The sequence below is a fragment of the Xenopus laevis genome, chromosome 6L, assembly GCF_017654675.1.
Source record: "Xenopus laevis strain J_2021 chromosome 6L, Xenopus_laevis_v10.1, whole genome shotgun sequence".
Taxonomy (NCBI): domain Eukaryota; kingdom Metazoa; phylum Chordata; class Amphibia; order Anura; family Pipidae; genus Xenopus; species Xenopus laevis.
In genome coordinates this window covers 77,831,283-77,849,814 of record NC_054381.1, presented here as the reverse complement: position 1 = coordinate 77,849,814, position 18,532 = coordinate 77,831,283, and the positions used below count along the sequence as shown (strand labels likewise).

General features: G+C 39.2%; 1 protein-coding gene across 3 annotated transcripts in view; it reads left to right on the top strand.

Annotated features, from left to right (window-relative positions):
- The first annotated feature begins 14,057 nt into the window (after nt 1–14,057).
- bag1.L (BAG cochaperone 1 L homeolog) overlaps nt 14,058–18,532 on the top strand; it is a 33,436-nt gene continuing 28,961 nt past the window's right edge. Inside the window, exon 1 of one of the 3 annotated variants that reach the window (XM_018267669.2) lies at nt 14,058–14,079. Coding sequence is in view for 1 of the 3 variants with exons in the window: in XM_018267667.2 (XP_018123156.1) it covers nt 15,046–15,085 (40 nt within the window). In the remaining 2 variants the exon portion in view is untranslated. Of the gene's footprint in view, nt 14,080–14,148; nt 14,334–14,860; nt 15,086–18,532 lie in introns of those variants that run through there. The other 2 variants (XM_018267668.2, XM_018267667.2) reach the window with 2 other exon arrangements.

The following is an 18,532-nucleotide window of genomic DNA, read 5'->3' as shown; positions in this document are numbered from 1 at the left end:
TAGTTAAATGGTACAATGAGGCTTATAGAAATATTGATGAGCAATGATGTCTTGATGAGATGTCCAGTGTTTGCTGGAGCTTCCAATCCAACTTCTGTTCAACTGCTATCCAACTCTGTCTAACTCTATGGGGCAGATTAGATTAGGTTGAGTTGAACTTCGAATTTCAAACTATTTTTTGTGTACTTCGACTAGGGAATAGTCCAACTTCGATTAGAAGTTGAAACAAACTTTAAAATTCGAATATCGAAATTATCATGTACTGTCTCTTTAAAACTTTGACTTCGACCATTCGCCACCTAAAAGCTGCCAAAGTGCTGTTTTAGCCTATGGGGGACCTCCTAGAACCTATATGGAGGCAATTGGTGGAGTTTGAGAGATCGAAGTTTTTTGGGGGAAAAACTTTGAATCTAAGTAGATCGAAGGCGCTATTCCTTCGATCGTACAATTCGAATACGGACCACTTCGACCCCCAAAAACCTTCGACCTCTATTCAGTTGGTCTATTTGAATTCGAAGTTCGAAGTTTTTTTAACCACGAACCTCGACCCTTGATAAATATGCCACTATATGTTGTACTTAAAATTTCTGTACTTTAACTTGCTGGACTTAAGTTGTTAAATCTGCCATAAAAATCAAGGGGGGGGGGTTAGTGGAAGCACTCTCAAGGTTAAATCAAAATATATTCAAGTATAATGGAAGTGCTACTTACAATGCACTTCCCTGGACCCCTGTCTCATAGGTAATTCAATATAAATGCAAATGCATATGTTTACAAAACAGGGGTTTTTAGTTACAAAGTTATGATCATAAAGTTGAAAAACCACCATACCACGTCAAGGTAAACCCCATATGTCGGTCCCTAACTTACTTAACTCGGGTCATAATATAAAAAGATACTTCTCTGCATAATAGCATTACCTGTACACTGTGTGTGTGTTGAGCATTGGTTTCAATCTGAAAGCTAAATCCTCCCCCACCAGTAAAGGCTTTTAAGTGAGAGAGATTACATAAAACCAACGTCCATATTTAAAAGCATAGGACCACCATTAATATAATGGGGTGGGTATGGGGTGCTATTAAAAACCACATGGAGCTGAGCCACAGCTTCAGGCGAATATACAAAAATCAAGGGGGGGGGGGTTAGTGGAAGCACTCTTATGGCTAAATCAAAATATATTCAAGTATAATGGAAGTGCTACTTACAATGCACTTCCCTGGTCCCCTGTCTCATAGGCAATTCAATATAAATGTAGTTTATTGATCCCACATAGTTTTACTGAGATCCCTCTCAATATTTTTCCTGCCATTCTGTAGGGATTTAGGTTCTATGTCATCCGCAGCAAATGAAGTCTCTTCACCTGAGTCGTTTGCGAAGGAGACAGTTTTGTTGTGTTGGCTAGTCTTTGGCTTCCATCGCAAAATTGATTTAGGTTTATGCCATGTATACACAATATTATTTTCGTAGTCCCATTAATCCTGCCTTAATTTCCATTTTTCTTCTAACCTTCTCAGATATTTATATATATATATATATATATATATATATATATATATATATATATATATATATATAAGGTTCTGGAAGCCAGCACAGCTAGCAAGGGGGTGCAAAAAGCCCAATAAGTAGAGATATAGCAACGGATGAAGTCTTAAAAGAAATTTTCAAGTGTTTATTGGATCAAAAAACAACTAACGTTTCGGCTAGCACTCTAGCCTTTCTCAAAGACCCAACCACCAGGACGCCCGATTATTTCATCAAATGGATCTTTTAATGAAGGGATAGCTGAATATGTTGACTTTTTACTCCAACCTTGTATTCAGCATATTGGCAGTTACTTGAAGCACACAAATTACTTTTTGAAAATGATAGAAAGCATCAATTTTCCTCTATCTGAAATGACCTTTGTTGCCATGGATGTGCAGAGCCTGTACACTTGTATTCCCCATAAAGAAGGCATAGAAGCTGTGCGTGACTGACAATAGGAAATGATTTATACAGGGGACCCCCTGTGGAATTCACTTTGTCTTTGCTTAATTTCATTCTATATAAAAATTACTTCAAATTTGAGGATCAATATTATATACAGTGTACAGGCACAGCCATGGGATCAAAGGTCGCTCCTGTTTACGCGAATTCATACATGCATGCATATGAAAGTGAGAACATTTTGGGTCATTCTATGTTTAAAAAAATATGGCGCGTTTTATTGACTTACAACAATTTGTGAATGAATTAAATGAATTGGTTAGCCCAGTCAGATTCACTATCATAAAATATGATAGTGAACAAATTGATTTTCTTGATGTTAAAATTTATAAGAAAGAAGATAAGATCCACACTTGTATACATGTTAAACCAACAGATAGAAATACTATGGTTCACTACCATAGCAACCATCTGAAACATTTATTGGGTTCCTTGCTGAAATCACAGATGTTAAGGGTGGTGCGCATAGACAGTGACCTTGAAAAACGTGCCCAAGACCTTGAAACCATGAGCAAAAATTTCTTGGATAGGGGTTACCCAAAGAAATTGGTAGAGAATACGAAACAGTGGGCATTAGCCCAAGATCGAAATAAGGCATTATGGGAACAAAATGACACTGAAGGAAAACGCAAAAATACCACGAAAGACATGTATTATGTGAGCCAATACGGGATACAGTCTAGTCATGTTCGAAAACATGGGAGTTAGTTGCCAGTGATGACAATCTGAATAAAAAACTGCCAACCATGCCAAAGTTCAGTTACAGGAGGGATAGAAATTTAAAGGAGAATTTAAGCCCCTCAGACCCCACAGATAAATATATAACAGCACAAATACAGCATTTTTTAACACAGCGCCCGGGAGTATATAAATGTGGGGGATGCATTTTGTGTAATAGCTTAATTACAGGAAACAGCTTCACACACCCCCATGCGGACAAGAAATATGATATTAAGCACAGGATGACCTGCACTACGTCCATGGTCATTTATATAGTCAAATGTCCCTGTGGCTTAATATATTGCAGCAAGACTGTTAGGCAACTGAAGGAGAAAATGGGCATGCATAGGTCTAGCATCAGAGCATCATTGAACCCCGTTAAGAATGAAAAGGTGACAAAAGAAAAAATCAAGAAACAGGATATATCACAACAACTGGTTGCGAAACACTGGGCTGAGGCAAAACATAGCCCAGCATCTTTCAGGTGTATGACAATCGATCAGGTTCAGTTTGGACCACGAGGGGGGGGATTATGCACAAACCCTATTGAAAAGAGAGGCTTACTGGATCCATGAACTGAATACTGTTGCTCCAAAAGGTTTAAACGGCCAACTAGTGCTAAATTGCTTTTTAAACTAGGAAGCTTTCCACATAGCAATTTACAGTTAAGACAGTAAATGAAAAAGCAAAAAGATTGTGTAAATAAACGGAAAAACAAGGCTAAACATTGATTTAGTGTTCAAATTGTTTTTAACTGATGATTTTATTACATTGTTTCCTTTTTCCAATAATTGACACTAAGAGACAGCGCTGTTATTTCTGTAACTAAATAGATACTTTGTATGAACTTCACAGATTTCACGGCATAAAATGTTACTATATGGACTATTCATGTTTTGCTGCACAACGGTGACACCCAGTGGTGAGATAAGAGATTTTTTTCTCTCTTTGATGCATTTTCAACTGGCTAATTAGTGATGTGAAGTTTAAACCTTTGATGACATCATACTTGGCGCCAAAATTTCAAAATTAGGTGGGGGTATAAATACACTGTTACCACTGCATGTATGTATCCTTGAAAAAGGCCCTAAGGAGGGCCGAAACGTTGGAACACAGATTTATGCAAATAAATATTAAAAAAATGGAGTGTGGCTCTATGTGAAAACTATATATAGTTTTCACACACACAAATACTCAAACCGGCAAACCTCTTTGCTACATTGTACAAGAGTCCATCTTCATCCTTGAGAAAGGTCCTAATGAGGAATGAAACATTGGACTGTTGTACTAAAAATAAAAAGGCAAAGATTTTTTAAGGGTGTGCTGGTTTGAAGATTTGTGTACATATCAGTTATAACTGTGCACCCTGAATTATACAAATTTTGAGTGCAGAGTTAATGAGTTTCAAAACAAACTTATCTTACAAAACCAGTGAATGGTACCTTTCTCTGTAGAAACTGTGCACAATGTAATAGTATTATTAGGGGAGAACAAGTTATGCATCCCAAAATGGGAAAACCACTAAAGATTTCAGGATACCACACTTGTCTTAGTACACATGTAGTATATTATCTCAAATGTCCTTGCAGATTGGGTTATGTGGGAAAAACAATCCAGTATGTAAATGACCAGGTCTCAAAACATAAATCTGATATCGCTACTGATAAAATACTCCAATTGCAAGACATTTTAAGGAAAAGGAGCACAATGCATCCCAGTTCACATTTCAAGTACTTGAACATGTCACAACAATGATTGTTCTTACACTCTGCCTGTGTTTAGATAATATATTGGTGCGTCGGATCCTCAAAAGGGTTACCGCAACCCTGTGTGAACTCATAAATCAATTGTTAGAGGAGAGCACTCAGAAGCAGTTTCTGCTGTAAAGATTTATTCAAAGACTACATATCACACTATTTGTGTGTTTTATGTAATCTTTGAATAAATCTTCACAACAGAAACTGCTTCTAAGTGCTCTCCCCTGACAATTGATTTACTTGAACACGTCCCAAGATCGAGAAGAGATAAAATAGAGAAAGAATTTTATTACAACGTGAAGCGAGATGGACTTATAGACTTAACACAGTTGCACCAAACGGTCTTAATGAACATATTGCACGTAAACTAAATTGTACGATTATACACAGTAAAGTTGATATAATGGAAATTTTACATTTGTTTTAATATGTCGATGTATAGCATCACCTGTTTGTGTAAATTTTTATATTTAATGTAGCTTTCTGAGTCACATGGAGCCGACATACTTCCACAGCCGTACTTTTAGGGAGAAATGTGCTAGACCATGTACAGCCACCTTTAGAGATGACTCGTTGTCAAGATGACATGTTGCGATTGGCAAAATGGCGACCATCGAAGATTGGCAAGATAGCGCCCTACTCCATTAATTGATTGGCAAGATGATGTTGCCTGCTATTTTATGAAAGTGAACTGTGACGTCTGACGCATAGTTATGTCTTACGATATGGACACGTTTGTAAAGGTGGAGTCATGTGGGTATTTGAGGACTTGCGGGTTGGGTTTCACATTTGTGTACATCACTGACGAAGGGGGCAGGTGGCCCCTGAAACATTTGATCTTTTGTACTCCACATAAATACATATTTGGAGGTACATCAAGTGCAACTTTTTTCTACTTTGGCTTCATACTACGTTCATGCTGAGTCACGTGACTCTGGGAAAGTTTGCACCGACATTACAGGAAGCGCTTCATTAAAAGTGTATTGTATGTATTGAACCTTGGCTATCCAATACACCTAAGCAGTCTGGAAAAATGTTTTTTGTATAGAATTCATCTGCAGTTTTCTGGCATTGCTGTTCATCTGGAGATGGCATAATAATATCTCACAGCTCTGACAAGTCTTCAGAAAATGTGGCTTATAGTAGTCCAGTCAACAAAGAGTTGGTAGTATAGTGAAGAAAAGGGCTGTCCAGTTGCTAAAAATCTTAAAAACACAACAAAAATGTAAATAATAAAAGTTAAGTACCATCAACTCTGGGATGTTCTCAGCTAAATTTACTAACAATGCTAATGCCACCTAGCACAAATTGAAACAGTATCTTTAAATAATTATATTGATAGTACAAAAGATTAAAGCATGATAGCAGAGTGCAACATTTGTGTTTTTTAATCATAAAAAAGTAACAGCCAATCTTCCTCCGATGAAATAGAATATCTCTGCAAAGTCTGTGTGCAAACAAGCTCTGGTGTTAAAATAGAAAGCAGCTCAACAAATGTAGTTATTCACATCCTGAAGTAGTTTTGGAACTTTTCAGTGTAGCTACATGAAATTGCCCTTTGCTGATCCGCTGATCCGCTGATCCGTGAGAGGATGCACTCATTGTATTGTAGCTCTATGTCTTTTATTTTGCTCTTTTTCCTTCATATATTGATAATTTAAAGTGAACACCATCAGCTGTCATCTAGAAAGCATTTTCTTTGTAGAGGGGAAAAGACGCAAATAAACACGCAGCAACTACATGCTGCCTAGGATAGTTTGCTCAATGTCTCCTGGGTAATGACTATAGTGGCTGATAAGTCGTCAGTACAAATCGCCAGCCCTGTCAATATGGAAATTAGGTGCCGCGATCAGAGTTTTAAAAAACGCACCAACCGTCAGCCGTGTCATAGCCTTAGGGCTAGTCCACACGGGGAGATAGCCACGCGTTTGCGGTTGCGGCGACAAAGCGCCGCGCCAGTCGCCGCGACCGGCGCAGGCGACAGTTTTGTATGGGCGCCTATATAAAAACGCCTGTGCTAACCACACGAGGCGATGCGCTTTTCAACAGTCGCCTGAAAATGCCTCGCCAGGCTTTTTCAGGCGACTGTTGAAAAGCGCATCGCCTCGTGTGGTTAGCACAGGCGTTTTTACATAGGCGCCCATACAAAACTGTCGCCTGCGCCGGTCGCGGCGACTGGCGCGGCGCTTTGTCGCCGCGACCGCAAACGCGTGGCTATCTCCCCGTGTGGAATAGCCCTTATAGTGAAGCAGCTTCATAATCAGCAATCGAAGCAACAACTAAAACAGGGAACCATTGCTCATACAACAATCCTTAGCACATCCCTCTCAGAAAGGTAAATTGATGTTGATGGATAGGGGAACATACATTTACATTGCACACTGCTTAGATTGCTGATTGTAAAACTGCTTCATTATAAATCCGCCATGTGCTGACTTCTGGTTCGGGAACAGGAACAAACACATAGAACTATACAGATTGGAAACAACGATTAGAGTAACAAGGAATAGCTTATGAGGCATATTAACTGCTAAATGTGATTTATTGTTTGCACAACATGTTTTGAGCCCACTCACTCTTTGTGAAGTGGGCTCGAAACATGTTGTGCAAACAATAAATCACAATGAGTAGTTAATCTGCCAAACAGGCTATTCCTTGTTACTCTAATCATTGTTTCTAATTGAATTTGTACCTGTGGCAGAGGTGCATACAAGGAATTGACTGAATAAGTATTTTTAAGCTTCGTGTTCAAAGGTACCAGTCACACCTGATTATAGCTATACAGATCATATACTGTCTTATTATTTAGAGACTCTCAGGAGATGTTTTGTATTGTGTATTTCTGGGGGAATCACTTTAGAAGATTAAGGGGGGAGTATGAAACAAAAGCCACTTACTCCAGCATTGCTACGTTTCTGAAATAGTTGATGTACTTTCAGTGAGAGAACTGGACTAGTAGGATTGAAGACGGCAAGATCATGGGCAGGGTGCCAGAAGAAGTGAAGAATATATTCATTCATCACTTTTCCCAGCACAGTGCTAATTTTTGTTGTCCAGCCTGCAGCCCCATATAACCCCTTAAAGGTTCTGTTTTCTTGCTTGTTGGTGAAACCACTGTTACTGTCATAAAATACACATCACCATGTCTATCATGAAATACTTGAGGGCCCCCACAAAAAGCTTAAAGACTACCACTGTCTTACAAAAAATACTTGAGGGCCACCACTGTCTGTAATAAAATATTTGGGGGCCACCGCTCTATCGTGATTAAATGCTTGGCAGCCACAACTCTTTGTCATGAATTGCTTGAGGGCCACTGAGTCTACCACATAAGTATATCATGGTAGACTCAGTGACAAGCACTACTGTGTTTGTCATGAAATGCTTGGGGGCCACAATTGTCTGCCATGAAATACTTGGGTATTAACTTTTTTAAATGCTCAGGGATCACAACTTTTTCTGTAATGAATGTTTGGGGGCCCCACTGTGTCTTTGATATCTCATGAAATGATTGCGGCTTCTAACAGTCTGTCATGAAATGCTATGTATCTACAATTGTCTGCCATAAAATATGAGTGGGACACCACTGTATCAGTAATAAAATGCTTGGGAGCTATAACCTTTTGTCATTAAATGCTTGGGGGCGACCACTGTTTCTGTCATGAAATGCACATGGGCTGAAAAAGTCTGTTATGAAATGCCTGGGGAAAAAGCTGACCGTCATAGAATGTTTGAGGAGCAAAACAGTCTGTAATAAAATAGTTGGAGGCACAATAGTCTGTCATGAAATGTTTTGGGGTCACAAATTCTGTCATAAAATATTTTGAGGTGACCACTATATATATGATAAAATGCATGTGGACTACAAATATCTGTCATGAAATGCTTGGGGACCACCACATTGTGTCTCTCGTGAAAGGCTTGTGGACCACAACATTGTGTCTCTCATGAAATGCTTGGGGCCACAACTGTCTGTAATGAAACACTTGGGGGCCACACTTTGTAATAAAATGCTCATGGACAATCACTTTTTCTGTAATTAAATGCTTTGGGGATTGCCACTGTGTTTGCCTGGGAGGCCACCACTGTTTCTTTCGCAGTACTACCTGGGGAAACTTGGGGGCCACAAATTTCTTTCATGAAATACTTTGGGGCCAATACTTTCTATTGATATGCTTATGTGGACACCGCTGTTTGTCATGAAATGCTTAAGGGCCTCCACTGAGACTTTCATGAAATACTTGTGGCTGACACTATCAGTCATGACATGCTCGTGGACCATCACAGAGTCTGTTATAAAATGTTTGAAGGCCACAATATTTCATGGACAAACTTAATTAAGTTTCAGTTTTCTTAAATATTGGGATGTCTACTATACCTGAAGATAGAAGGGATCATTTAAATCCACTTTCCCTGTAGTGAGTTGTGCCAAAAATAAGGTTACCATCCATCCCCGAGCACTGGGGATCCTCCCTGTTTCAGAGCTGCTCTCCCTGTGACAAATTGTCCTTGTTGTCAGTCCCTGTGAATCCCCTGGATCCTGTAATATGATCCCCCCTCTGCCCCCCTCCTGCTGCACAGAACTGGTTTCAGCTACAGACGAAAGGAAAGGAATGCAGCAAGACAGCAGCAATGCTCGCCTAGCTGGCATGAGAGAACTCCATGAAGTGTTACAGGGATCAAAATTGATAGCCAGGTCAGGCCCTGCCCTACAGCAAAGTCTATTGTAACCTCTGCTCCTAATCTGCTGCCTCCCCAGTAAGTATCTACCACTCATAATAATTTACTTAGTCAGTACTGTCAGTACTGCCATTCTGATATGAGTTCCGGGGGGTATTATACATGAAATAGTCACTGTGCCATCCTGCTATTAGTTCTGGTGGTATTACACATGGAACTGTCACTGTGCCATCCTGCTATGAGTTCTGGGGGTATAGTCATCGTGACATCGGTATTCCACTCGCATTTTCCATTGCTTCTTTAACTTAGAACTCTTGCGAGGTTTCCGGACTTGGTTTCTAGTTTCTTCAAATTATATAGCCAATATGCTCTGAGGTATTATGATTATTATAAGGGCACACAGATTTAACCCCTTTTGTCCAAGTACATTCCTGTAGTGATTATAATGGTTGTGTTGAGGGGACAGACTTAACCTTTTGTGTCAAAATTATTTATAGTTAGATATACTCACATAATTATTGTTCTATGTATATAAATCATTAATGTCTTTTAAAATGTAACTTTTATTTCCATGCTAATAAAATACATATACTTGTGTGATTAGTATCCCATTAATTAAATGGCCATTAATATGAAACCACTTATTTTTACTTCATATGTATGTTGATGAATCTCTTATTGGAATTCTATCATTTTACCTCCTCTATGGGAATTATGATCTTGATTGTTATCTTGCAAGATAACTTTTATTAATGAACTTATTTGCGTGAGTGATTATTTTAAAGTCTCCTAATTTTTTTAATTTTATGTGAGTTACAAAGTATCTACAGGAAAGATGTAAACAAATTATTCTTATTAATGCCATGCGGAGAAACGGTGTTCATTTTAAAGATCCAATAGCTTGTTGTGCTACTGTGGACAGTGTGCTTTCCGATTTTTTGGGTTATCAGTTGTTCTAATGGAGCTGCAATGTTGTTGGATTCTGGTTTTAAGTTTTTGAGTTATCATTCCAACATATTGCATGTGACACGGAAATTCTATGCAATAAATCACCCCTTGACTTTTTCTGTTGATAGTCATCAGGACCGGATTTGTGGAAAGGCCACCTAGGCCCGGGCCTTGGGCGGCAGGATTTTAGGGGGGCGGCATGCTGCCCAACCACACCTACATTGGTCCAAAAACACTGGAATGTGCTGGATTTTTAAACTCATTTTTTAACCTTCCCATGCACCAATCCCCATTGCAAGAATAAAGGGAAGGGGACAGTAGCGACGAACGGCAGTGGGCCTAGGGGTGCCCATTATGTAAATCCGGCCCTGAAAGTCATTGACTTTGTGTTCTTTCTCAAATCTATCTATAAAGCTGCTAACATTCATTATCTTTTCACAGATGTTACATTCTCCACAACAGAAACACCCCGGATTTCTAGTTGTATGATTTTAAGTTTGGAAATGACTTCTCGACAACATATCTTTTAAATTTGGGCTTCTCCTATAGCAAACGGAAACCTTATCCTGAAGAACTGACCTTAAAGTCGTATCTTCCAACAGAACCGACCAATGTTTGTTCATAATGTTTTGTAATTGTGTAGTATTACTACTAAAAGATGTAATAAATCTAACAGTATCGTTATCCGATTTCTTTGTTGTTTTTTTTCTAGTAGCTGTTATCTTTCCGTGTGGAGGGCTCTGTGATAGGCTTTTTTAACACATTTGCCCGAGTAGCCTCTGACTTTTAATCTTTCTCTTAGTTCTTGGGATTGTTCTTTTAATAATTTGACTGAGGAGCATTTCTTTTTTAGTCTTAGAAATTCACCTATGGGCAGGGATCGCTTTACAGCTTGTGGGTGGATGATAAAAGGGAGTTGGTAGCAGTTTCTTTTCTGAAGTTTTGAGTGATCAGTTTCACTTGATTGTTATTGATGATAAGTAGATCCAGGAATGAAATTGATTTATTAGATATTTCCATGGTTAATTTAATATTGAGTTTATTGTCATTTAATTTGTCTACAAACTCTATTGCTTCCTGTGTGGTGTCATTCCAAATAATCAATATGTCGTCGATGTATCTTAATCATTTGATTACGTTATTGTGGAATGGCAGGAAGGTGTCTCCTTTGACTACTGTTTCTTCCCAATGTCCCAAAAATAAATTGGCATAAGAGGGAGCACATGATTACGTTGGATGTTTGTGAAACAATTGCGCAACAGCGTCATTACTCTGGACGGAGTTTACACAAAAAATTGGTGATGTCATTTAGAAAAGAAATAAATAGTCAGCGTCCACAACCAGACACATTGCCTATGAAAAAGCACTATTGCGAAACATGTGTCGGCAGTTGATTTTAAACAGACAGTTTATACCATTTTATACAAATCTTTGTTTTTTTTTGTTTTTTTAAAAAAAAAAATCTTATAGAAAACGCATCGCCGCGTGTACATTAGCGCAGGTGACTTTTCATTATAGCCTATAGGAAACATGCTGAGGCAGTTCAGGGAGGTAGTCGCTCAGAAGACAAGGCGATTAGTTGACAGGTGACAAAATCTCCCCGAATCTCCTCATGTGGCCTTACCCTTAAAGCGAATTTTTTCTTCTTCTGCTCAGAAATCTTATCTACACTCTCCAAAACTGTTTTATCACTAAGTACTCTGGGATTTGTGGTTTTATAGATAAGTTAGCTCTCAAAACAGACAGATAAAGTTACAAATCGAGACCACAGTCCCAGAAGTGCTGATTTCTCCTCCTTTGTGGGGTCCCAAAGATATAGTAAATTTCAAAAGAGTAGCCTTCCTATGTAATACTTTTGTATTATTCTAAAGTGGTAGTGCAAAGCAATGTCTTAGGAATTAAAGTTAATAAGTGCTTAGTTTAAAGTGACTAAGTGCTAAATTCATCAAAGATTAAACCACAAATTAATTTCGAATTTCACAATCACTTGTAATTAATTCTCACCATTGTATATAACATTTTACAAAGTATATGTCAGATTCAATTAACTATTAAATTTAAAAAAATTATAAAGTGAATAAATGCCAAATTAAACAATTTATTCAGTGAAAATTTGAAATAATTGCTCAGAATGTTTAAGTAAATGAAAAGGAAATCTGAGAGAGTGGAGAAGTCCTGTAGTAACTATCTAAATTTTTTCTAACAGTTGTTTTTACTTAACACGTTGTGTAATTCTTAAGTAACCGTTTCAACTCCATAAGTCAATAACATTAATTTACATGACATCTCTGATAAAGAGGGGATATCTTTTTCTTTCTACTATAGGGAATTGCCTTTGTGTCATCCTGTTAAGAGTTCTCGCGGTATTATACATGGAATTGCCTTTGTGCCATCCTACTATGAGTTCTGGGGTATTTAGACATGAAATTGCCTTTGTGTCATCCTGCTGTGATGATAGTATTGAACTAGTGCCATTTTTAAAATAATGATTTTGAATGTAATGATGTTTGTTTCTTGTTTTGCTGGTTTTTTTAATGTATTTTGATAGGTATTGTTTTCCCTTTAATCTATAATTATGATATTGAGGGTAGGACTACACGGCCGACTCAGATGCGATCCGAAGGTGGGCGTCAAAATGCACGCGTCAAGTCGGATGCAACAGGAACAAGGTAAGTAATATAAAGTCGGACAGTGTTGCAACAGTAATCCGACGAGACACGACTGACAGATGCAAAAGCAGCTTGCAGCATTTGCATCCGACAGTCGTGTCGCGTTGGATTACGCGTGCGTTTTGTCGCCCAGCGTCGGATCGCATCTAAGTCGGCCGTGTAGTCCTACCCTTTAATGTGAAGCAATATGAAGAAATGGTATTTAAGGATCCAAACCAAGTAGAGAAAAGAATGCCATTATTTATGCTATAATAATGCTATGAAAATAATGAAGCTTGAAATAAATGCATAGCAGACACAGCAGTTATTGAGACCACAAATTCTGGCTGAAGAATGCTATAGCTCTTGGATCAAACAGCAAATCCATGGCAGATTTGCTGGCAGATTTATCGAATTCTAAAGTGAAAAAAACTTCGTAATTCGACCATCGAATAGGTTAGTCCGACATTCGAAGTCGAAGGATTTTTAAGATCGGACAATCGTACTTCGATCGTACTTTGAATCGACTGATTCGAATGATTTAATTGTTTGATTGTACGATTTTACAAAACTTAGCCAAATACTGGCTATAGGTTTTAGGAGGTCCCCATAGGCTAACATAGCAATTCAGCAGGTTTAAGGTGGTGAAGTGTCGAAGTTTTTTAAAGAGACAGTACTTTGGTTTTCGAATGGTCGAATTTGTGAATTATTTTCAATTCGAATTGAAGTCGAATTTGGCCTATTCGATGGTCGAAGTACCCAAAAATTACTTAGAAACTCGAAGTTTTTTAATTCGAAAATTCACTTTCGACCCATAGTAAATGGGCCTCCTGGTGAATAACACGCGTTTCTGATTCAGAACGAATGCGCTGTTAGCTGGAATGCATTGCCATTTTCTGTAAGCGTAAAGTGTAGTGGGAGCGACATTGCATACCTCCCCACTGTCCCGTTTTCAGAGGGACAGTCCCTCTTTTGACAGTTCAACCCGCAGTCCCTCGTTTGTACTGGAAAGTCCCTATTTTCTCTGCACTGAACAGCCAGAAAAAGAAACAATGTTTCTAACTTAATTGGCTTTTAAGAGAGCCCAGAACAGCCACAGCTACAGATAAGATTAATTAAGAAGTAATTGTAAGATTACAGGTACCTTGCCTCAGACGGCAGCTGCCCAGGGGGTGGCAAAAAGCCACCACAAGGGGTGGCAAAAAGCCGCTCCTGTAACATAAGAGCCGAATTTCTGTTTTTTAAACCGGAAATTCGGCTTTTCTAGCGCAGAGAGTGCAATTTCGCTCTCTGCGCTAGCGATGCGCCCACTTCCAACCCCTGACGGCGATAGTGAGGTAAGCACGGCGTGCAGGGGGGGCATTTAGAACGCTGCCTCTGACTCACTCACCTGCCCCCCGCTTCTTTCTAACACGCACCCGGTGTAATCCTTATATACAGACAATATTAATTTCTTGCATCAACACAGTACCCCACTATTGGACTCTCTGTGCTGCTAATAATACAACCAACATTGTGGTTTTGTGGAGAGGTTATTGGACTTGAAATATTTTGGAGTCAACCTCTAGGATTCGACAATCAGCAATTAACAGTAAGCAGTTTAAACACTTTAACCAAGTTGCTCCCTGTAGGGCTACAGATATAAATTTGTCACCTGATATGCTTTTGAAACATTAATTGTCTCTGCCGAATTGATTGGGCTTTTACTCATATTTAATTAGAACTATTTTTAATGGAATTATATGAATTTTAGCCCCCACCACCAGCAGGTAGAATTTTTTTTTGAAAAGGTGAGTTATATATTAGTTGATCGGAATATTTTAGTTGGTTTGGAGCCACCAACACGTGGAAATAAAATATCAAACATTTGACATAATGCTGAGAGGTGTTTTTACCATTACTGAATCTGGAAAAAGACGCTGCATTGTAGAGAAAAATGCGTCTGTGGATATATGTCCAGAGTGCAGTGGGCACAGACTGGTGAGTGTTCTGGTTCTTTGTTCTGTTCCATAATTGTGCAGTGACCTCCCGTATTAACACCATGTATTATTCTTTAGAAAGTTAGTAAATACAAGCTATGAGCAGATTAATTTTCTCACAGTTCAATTAAAAGTAAATTTATTTTAAGAGGCACAGGTAAATTCATTATCTGAAGTAAGGGCAAACTTTCCCTTAAGAAAGATGGCTGCATTATGCTACAAGTTAGATTCACCTGGAGAGGAAACGGACGTGACATCACCTGACATGGTGACGGCACGCTGAAGCACAATCCTTGGCTAAGGGAGAATCTCTTGCAACAGGACATGAGCTCCAGCAGCGGGCTGGTCGTTACACTTACACATGGTAAGATTAGTAGTCTCACTTCACTTGGCTGTGTTCGTGTCTGGCATTTAGGTTGCTTGCAATACATTTATTTTATAACTATTTCAAAGCACTTTGCGTGTTTTAAACATTGGTTAGAAAATTGGTTGTTTCTAAGAATTCTGACAACATAAGCGCTCCAGGGCCGGATTTACATAAAGGGCACCCCTAGGCCCACTGCCATTCGTTGCCCCTGTCCCCTCCCCTTTATTTGTGCAAATTTTCATCATCAATGGGAAAATTTAAAAAATGATCGTATCGCCAGTGCTTTCCCAGTGTTTTTAAACCAATGTGGGTGTGGTTGGGCAACATGCCGCCCCCCTAAAATCCTGCCTAGGTGGCCTTTCCACAAATCTGGGCCTGAAGCGCTCGCATACTTAGAAACATTTATGAATATACACAGTGGGGCATATTTATGTTTAAATGGTCAAATGAAATCCCTTCTTTACCTCAGCTGCTGACCTGTTGAAAATTCTTACATTGTGACCCTGTCTCTCCTCTCTCAACTGAGCCCTTAGTGTTAGTGTCTAGAGGATGAGTGATGTAGCTGTAATGCAAGACAAGTTAACAGTAAAAATCTTTTGGCAACATAATTGCTTGTATATTTACAAACATTTATGAATAGACAAAGTGGGAGATATTTACGTTTATAAAAGCATGTTAAATAATACAGAAGCATTCCCCGTTGCCAGAGATTATTTTATTTGCAACTACTCTATTATGCTAAGAAAGCCATTTTGCTGACCTGGAAGGATACTTGCCCCCCCTCTTTAAGTCGATGGAAACGATTAATAAACGAAATTCTCCCCCTGCAGAAGGCTGTGTATTTAGCTAGAGGGTGTCCCGAAAAATTCCTAAAGATATGGGGTCCTTGGCTTGAGTTGCCTGACACTGCTACTCACTCATTTCAAGCAGTGACTTAGGCATGGTTGTGTTGCTCTTCATGAAGCAAATGCAGGCATATCGCTTTGTTGTACCTAATATGTAACCTCTGACTACCCTAGGTAGACAATTGTAAGACTTTCTTTTGTTTTCTTCTGTACTTTTGTATGTCTTTTTGAAAAAGTTAATAAAAACAAATTTAAAAAAAAAAAATAATACAGAAGCAGAAACACAAAACATCACCAATTTTCTATAACAGCATGCAGTTTGAAACAGCCATATCTATAAAGGTTTGAAATTGTTTTTCGATGAGTGCAAAATACTGTTGTACAGCAAAATGTTATTATATTATAAAAAAATAAAACCTGGTATGGGACCTTTTATCCAGAATGCTTGGAACCTGGGGTTTTTCAGGCAAAGGATATGCCCATAATATGGATCTTTACCTTAAAGGAAAGCTACAGAGGCATTTTATTGCTGCAATAGTGCAAGCTAGAATGCTATATTTATTCTGTAGAATGTTTTCTACAGAATGTGCTCTAGAAACTATTTTTGTTTAGGATAGGAGCTGCAGTATTAACATGGTGTGACATCACTTCCTGCCTGAGTCTCTCCCTGCTCTGGGCTCAGATTACAGCAGGGGGGGGGAGAGGAGCAAACTGAGCATGTTCTTGCCCAGGGCAATGAGGTTTAAACTGAAGGCAGTAGAAGGAAAGAAATGCAGTGTTTCTTTTGACAGGGGACTCAGGGCAGCACTACTTTGGGGGTTTACTGGTATATTTAGATGGACCTTTCTGATAAGGCTTACTTAGTTTTAACTTTCCTTCTCCTTTAAGGCTACTAGAAAATCATGTAAACATTAAATAAACCTAATAGGCTGGATTTGCTTCCAATAAGGATTAATTATATTTTAGTAAGGATCAAATACAAGGTACTGTTTTATCATTATAGAAAAAAGTAAATAATTGTATAAATTTAGATTGCTTGGATAAAATGGAATCTATGGGAGACAGACTTTCTGTTATTCTGAGCTTTCTGTATAACCGGTTTCCAGTTTATGGATCCCATACCTGTCATAGCTATCATAAAAAGTGAGCCTTTAATCTTCATATCTGTATGTAGAAGCAACAATATGATGAATAATATTGAAATATTTGTAGATCAGTGATGCAACAATAGTTGCAGTGGCCAACTATCATCCCCCCGACCAGTGGGGAAACTATAGAGAAAGCAGACCCTGCGGTCCTGGAGGGTCCCAGACCAGGGGGTCTGCTACGTCTATAGCAGTGCTGTCCAACCTGTGACCCCCCTTGTGTGGCCCGCATGTGAAAGTCTGCCTGCTGTGCCTGCTTACCTTATGTAAACTTTAAAAGGTATCTCTGCAGAGATTAACTGGCCCCTGCATTGTTTACATCTCAAATTCAGACGGTAAGCTCCTGCATTGCTTTTTTTGCAAGGGGCCAGGGCCACTTAGATACTCTGATGCCCCTGAACCACACACATACTGCCTGATGCGTAGACAAGGGCTTGGGCACCATACATGATGGAAGAGATGGAGGACAGGAATCATTTTTACCCCCAATTATAGCTTTGGCACAGTACCATGCTAAGGGCAGTAATCTTTCACAAAATATTAGTAAGATTGCTCTCAAATAGTTGCCAATCACACTTTGGGAAAAAAAGTATCTTTGAAGCATAGCAGTGTTCTTAACATATAGAAAAGACAACGGGAATTTATGCAGTAGAGCACAACAAGAAGGAAAATGCATCTTGTAATTTTACAAATGCAATGTGGTTTAAATGCAGGGTTGGACTGGGCTAGCGAGGTGCCGGGGAAAAAACCTGGTGGGCCTGCTTTTGCTGCCCCAATTTCTGTTTTGGCCTGGGTCACTTCAAAACCAGGTACGCGTCTGCGCACGGGTGGGGGTAGCCTGGCATGCCGAAGGTGGCTGCAGCCAGCTCCGGAGGAGGATCTGCGGCAGGGTCGGGGCCCTTAGACAGCATCCCCGGTGGGCCCTGGGCCCCCCAGTCCGACCCTGTTTAAATGTAACCGGTATAATGGAATCAGGAAGTGCTGTCATTGTAAACCGGAAGTGACTTCATCGGAAGTAGGCGTGATCAGGAAAAAGGAGTTAAAAATCGATATTGAGAAGACTCGATGCCCAACCCGCAGAACCGCCGACTCGCGTCTATACCCACACCCGGAACTTCTACCCACAACCTGTAGGGTACCGCAGGTTTTGCGGGTACCCGACCCGCTGCAGGACTCTAGTTTCTGTCATTATTTTTATGATGTCGTTTTTATTCATAAATTAACGTACACGGTTTACACTGCAAATAATTTACTCTATAATATAAAATTTAATTACTAATCCAATAAGTGTAGTTTTTTATGTTATATTGGTGTGTGTAGGCAGCCATCTCGGGTAATTATGCCTGGTCATGTGCTTTCAGAAAGAGCCAGCAGTTTGATTGAACTGCTTTCTGGCAGGCTGTTGTTTCTCCTACTTAAAGGGATTCTGTCATCGGAAAACATGTTTTTTTCAA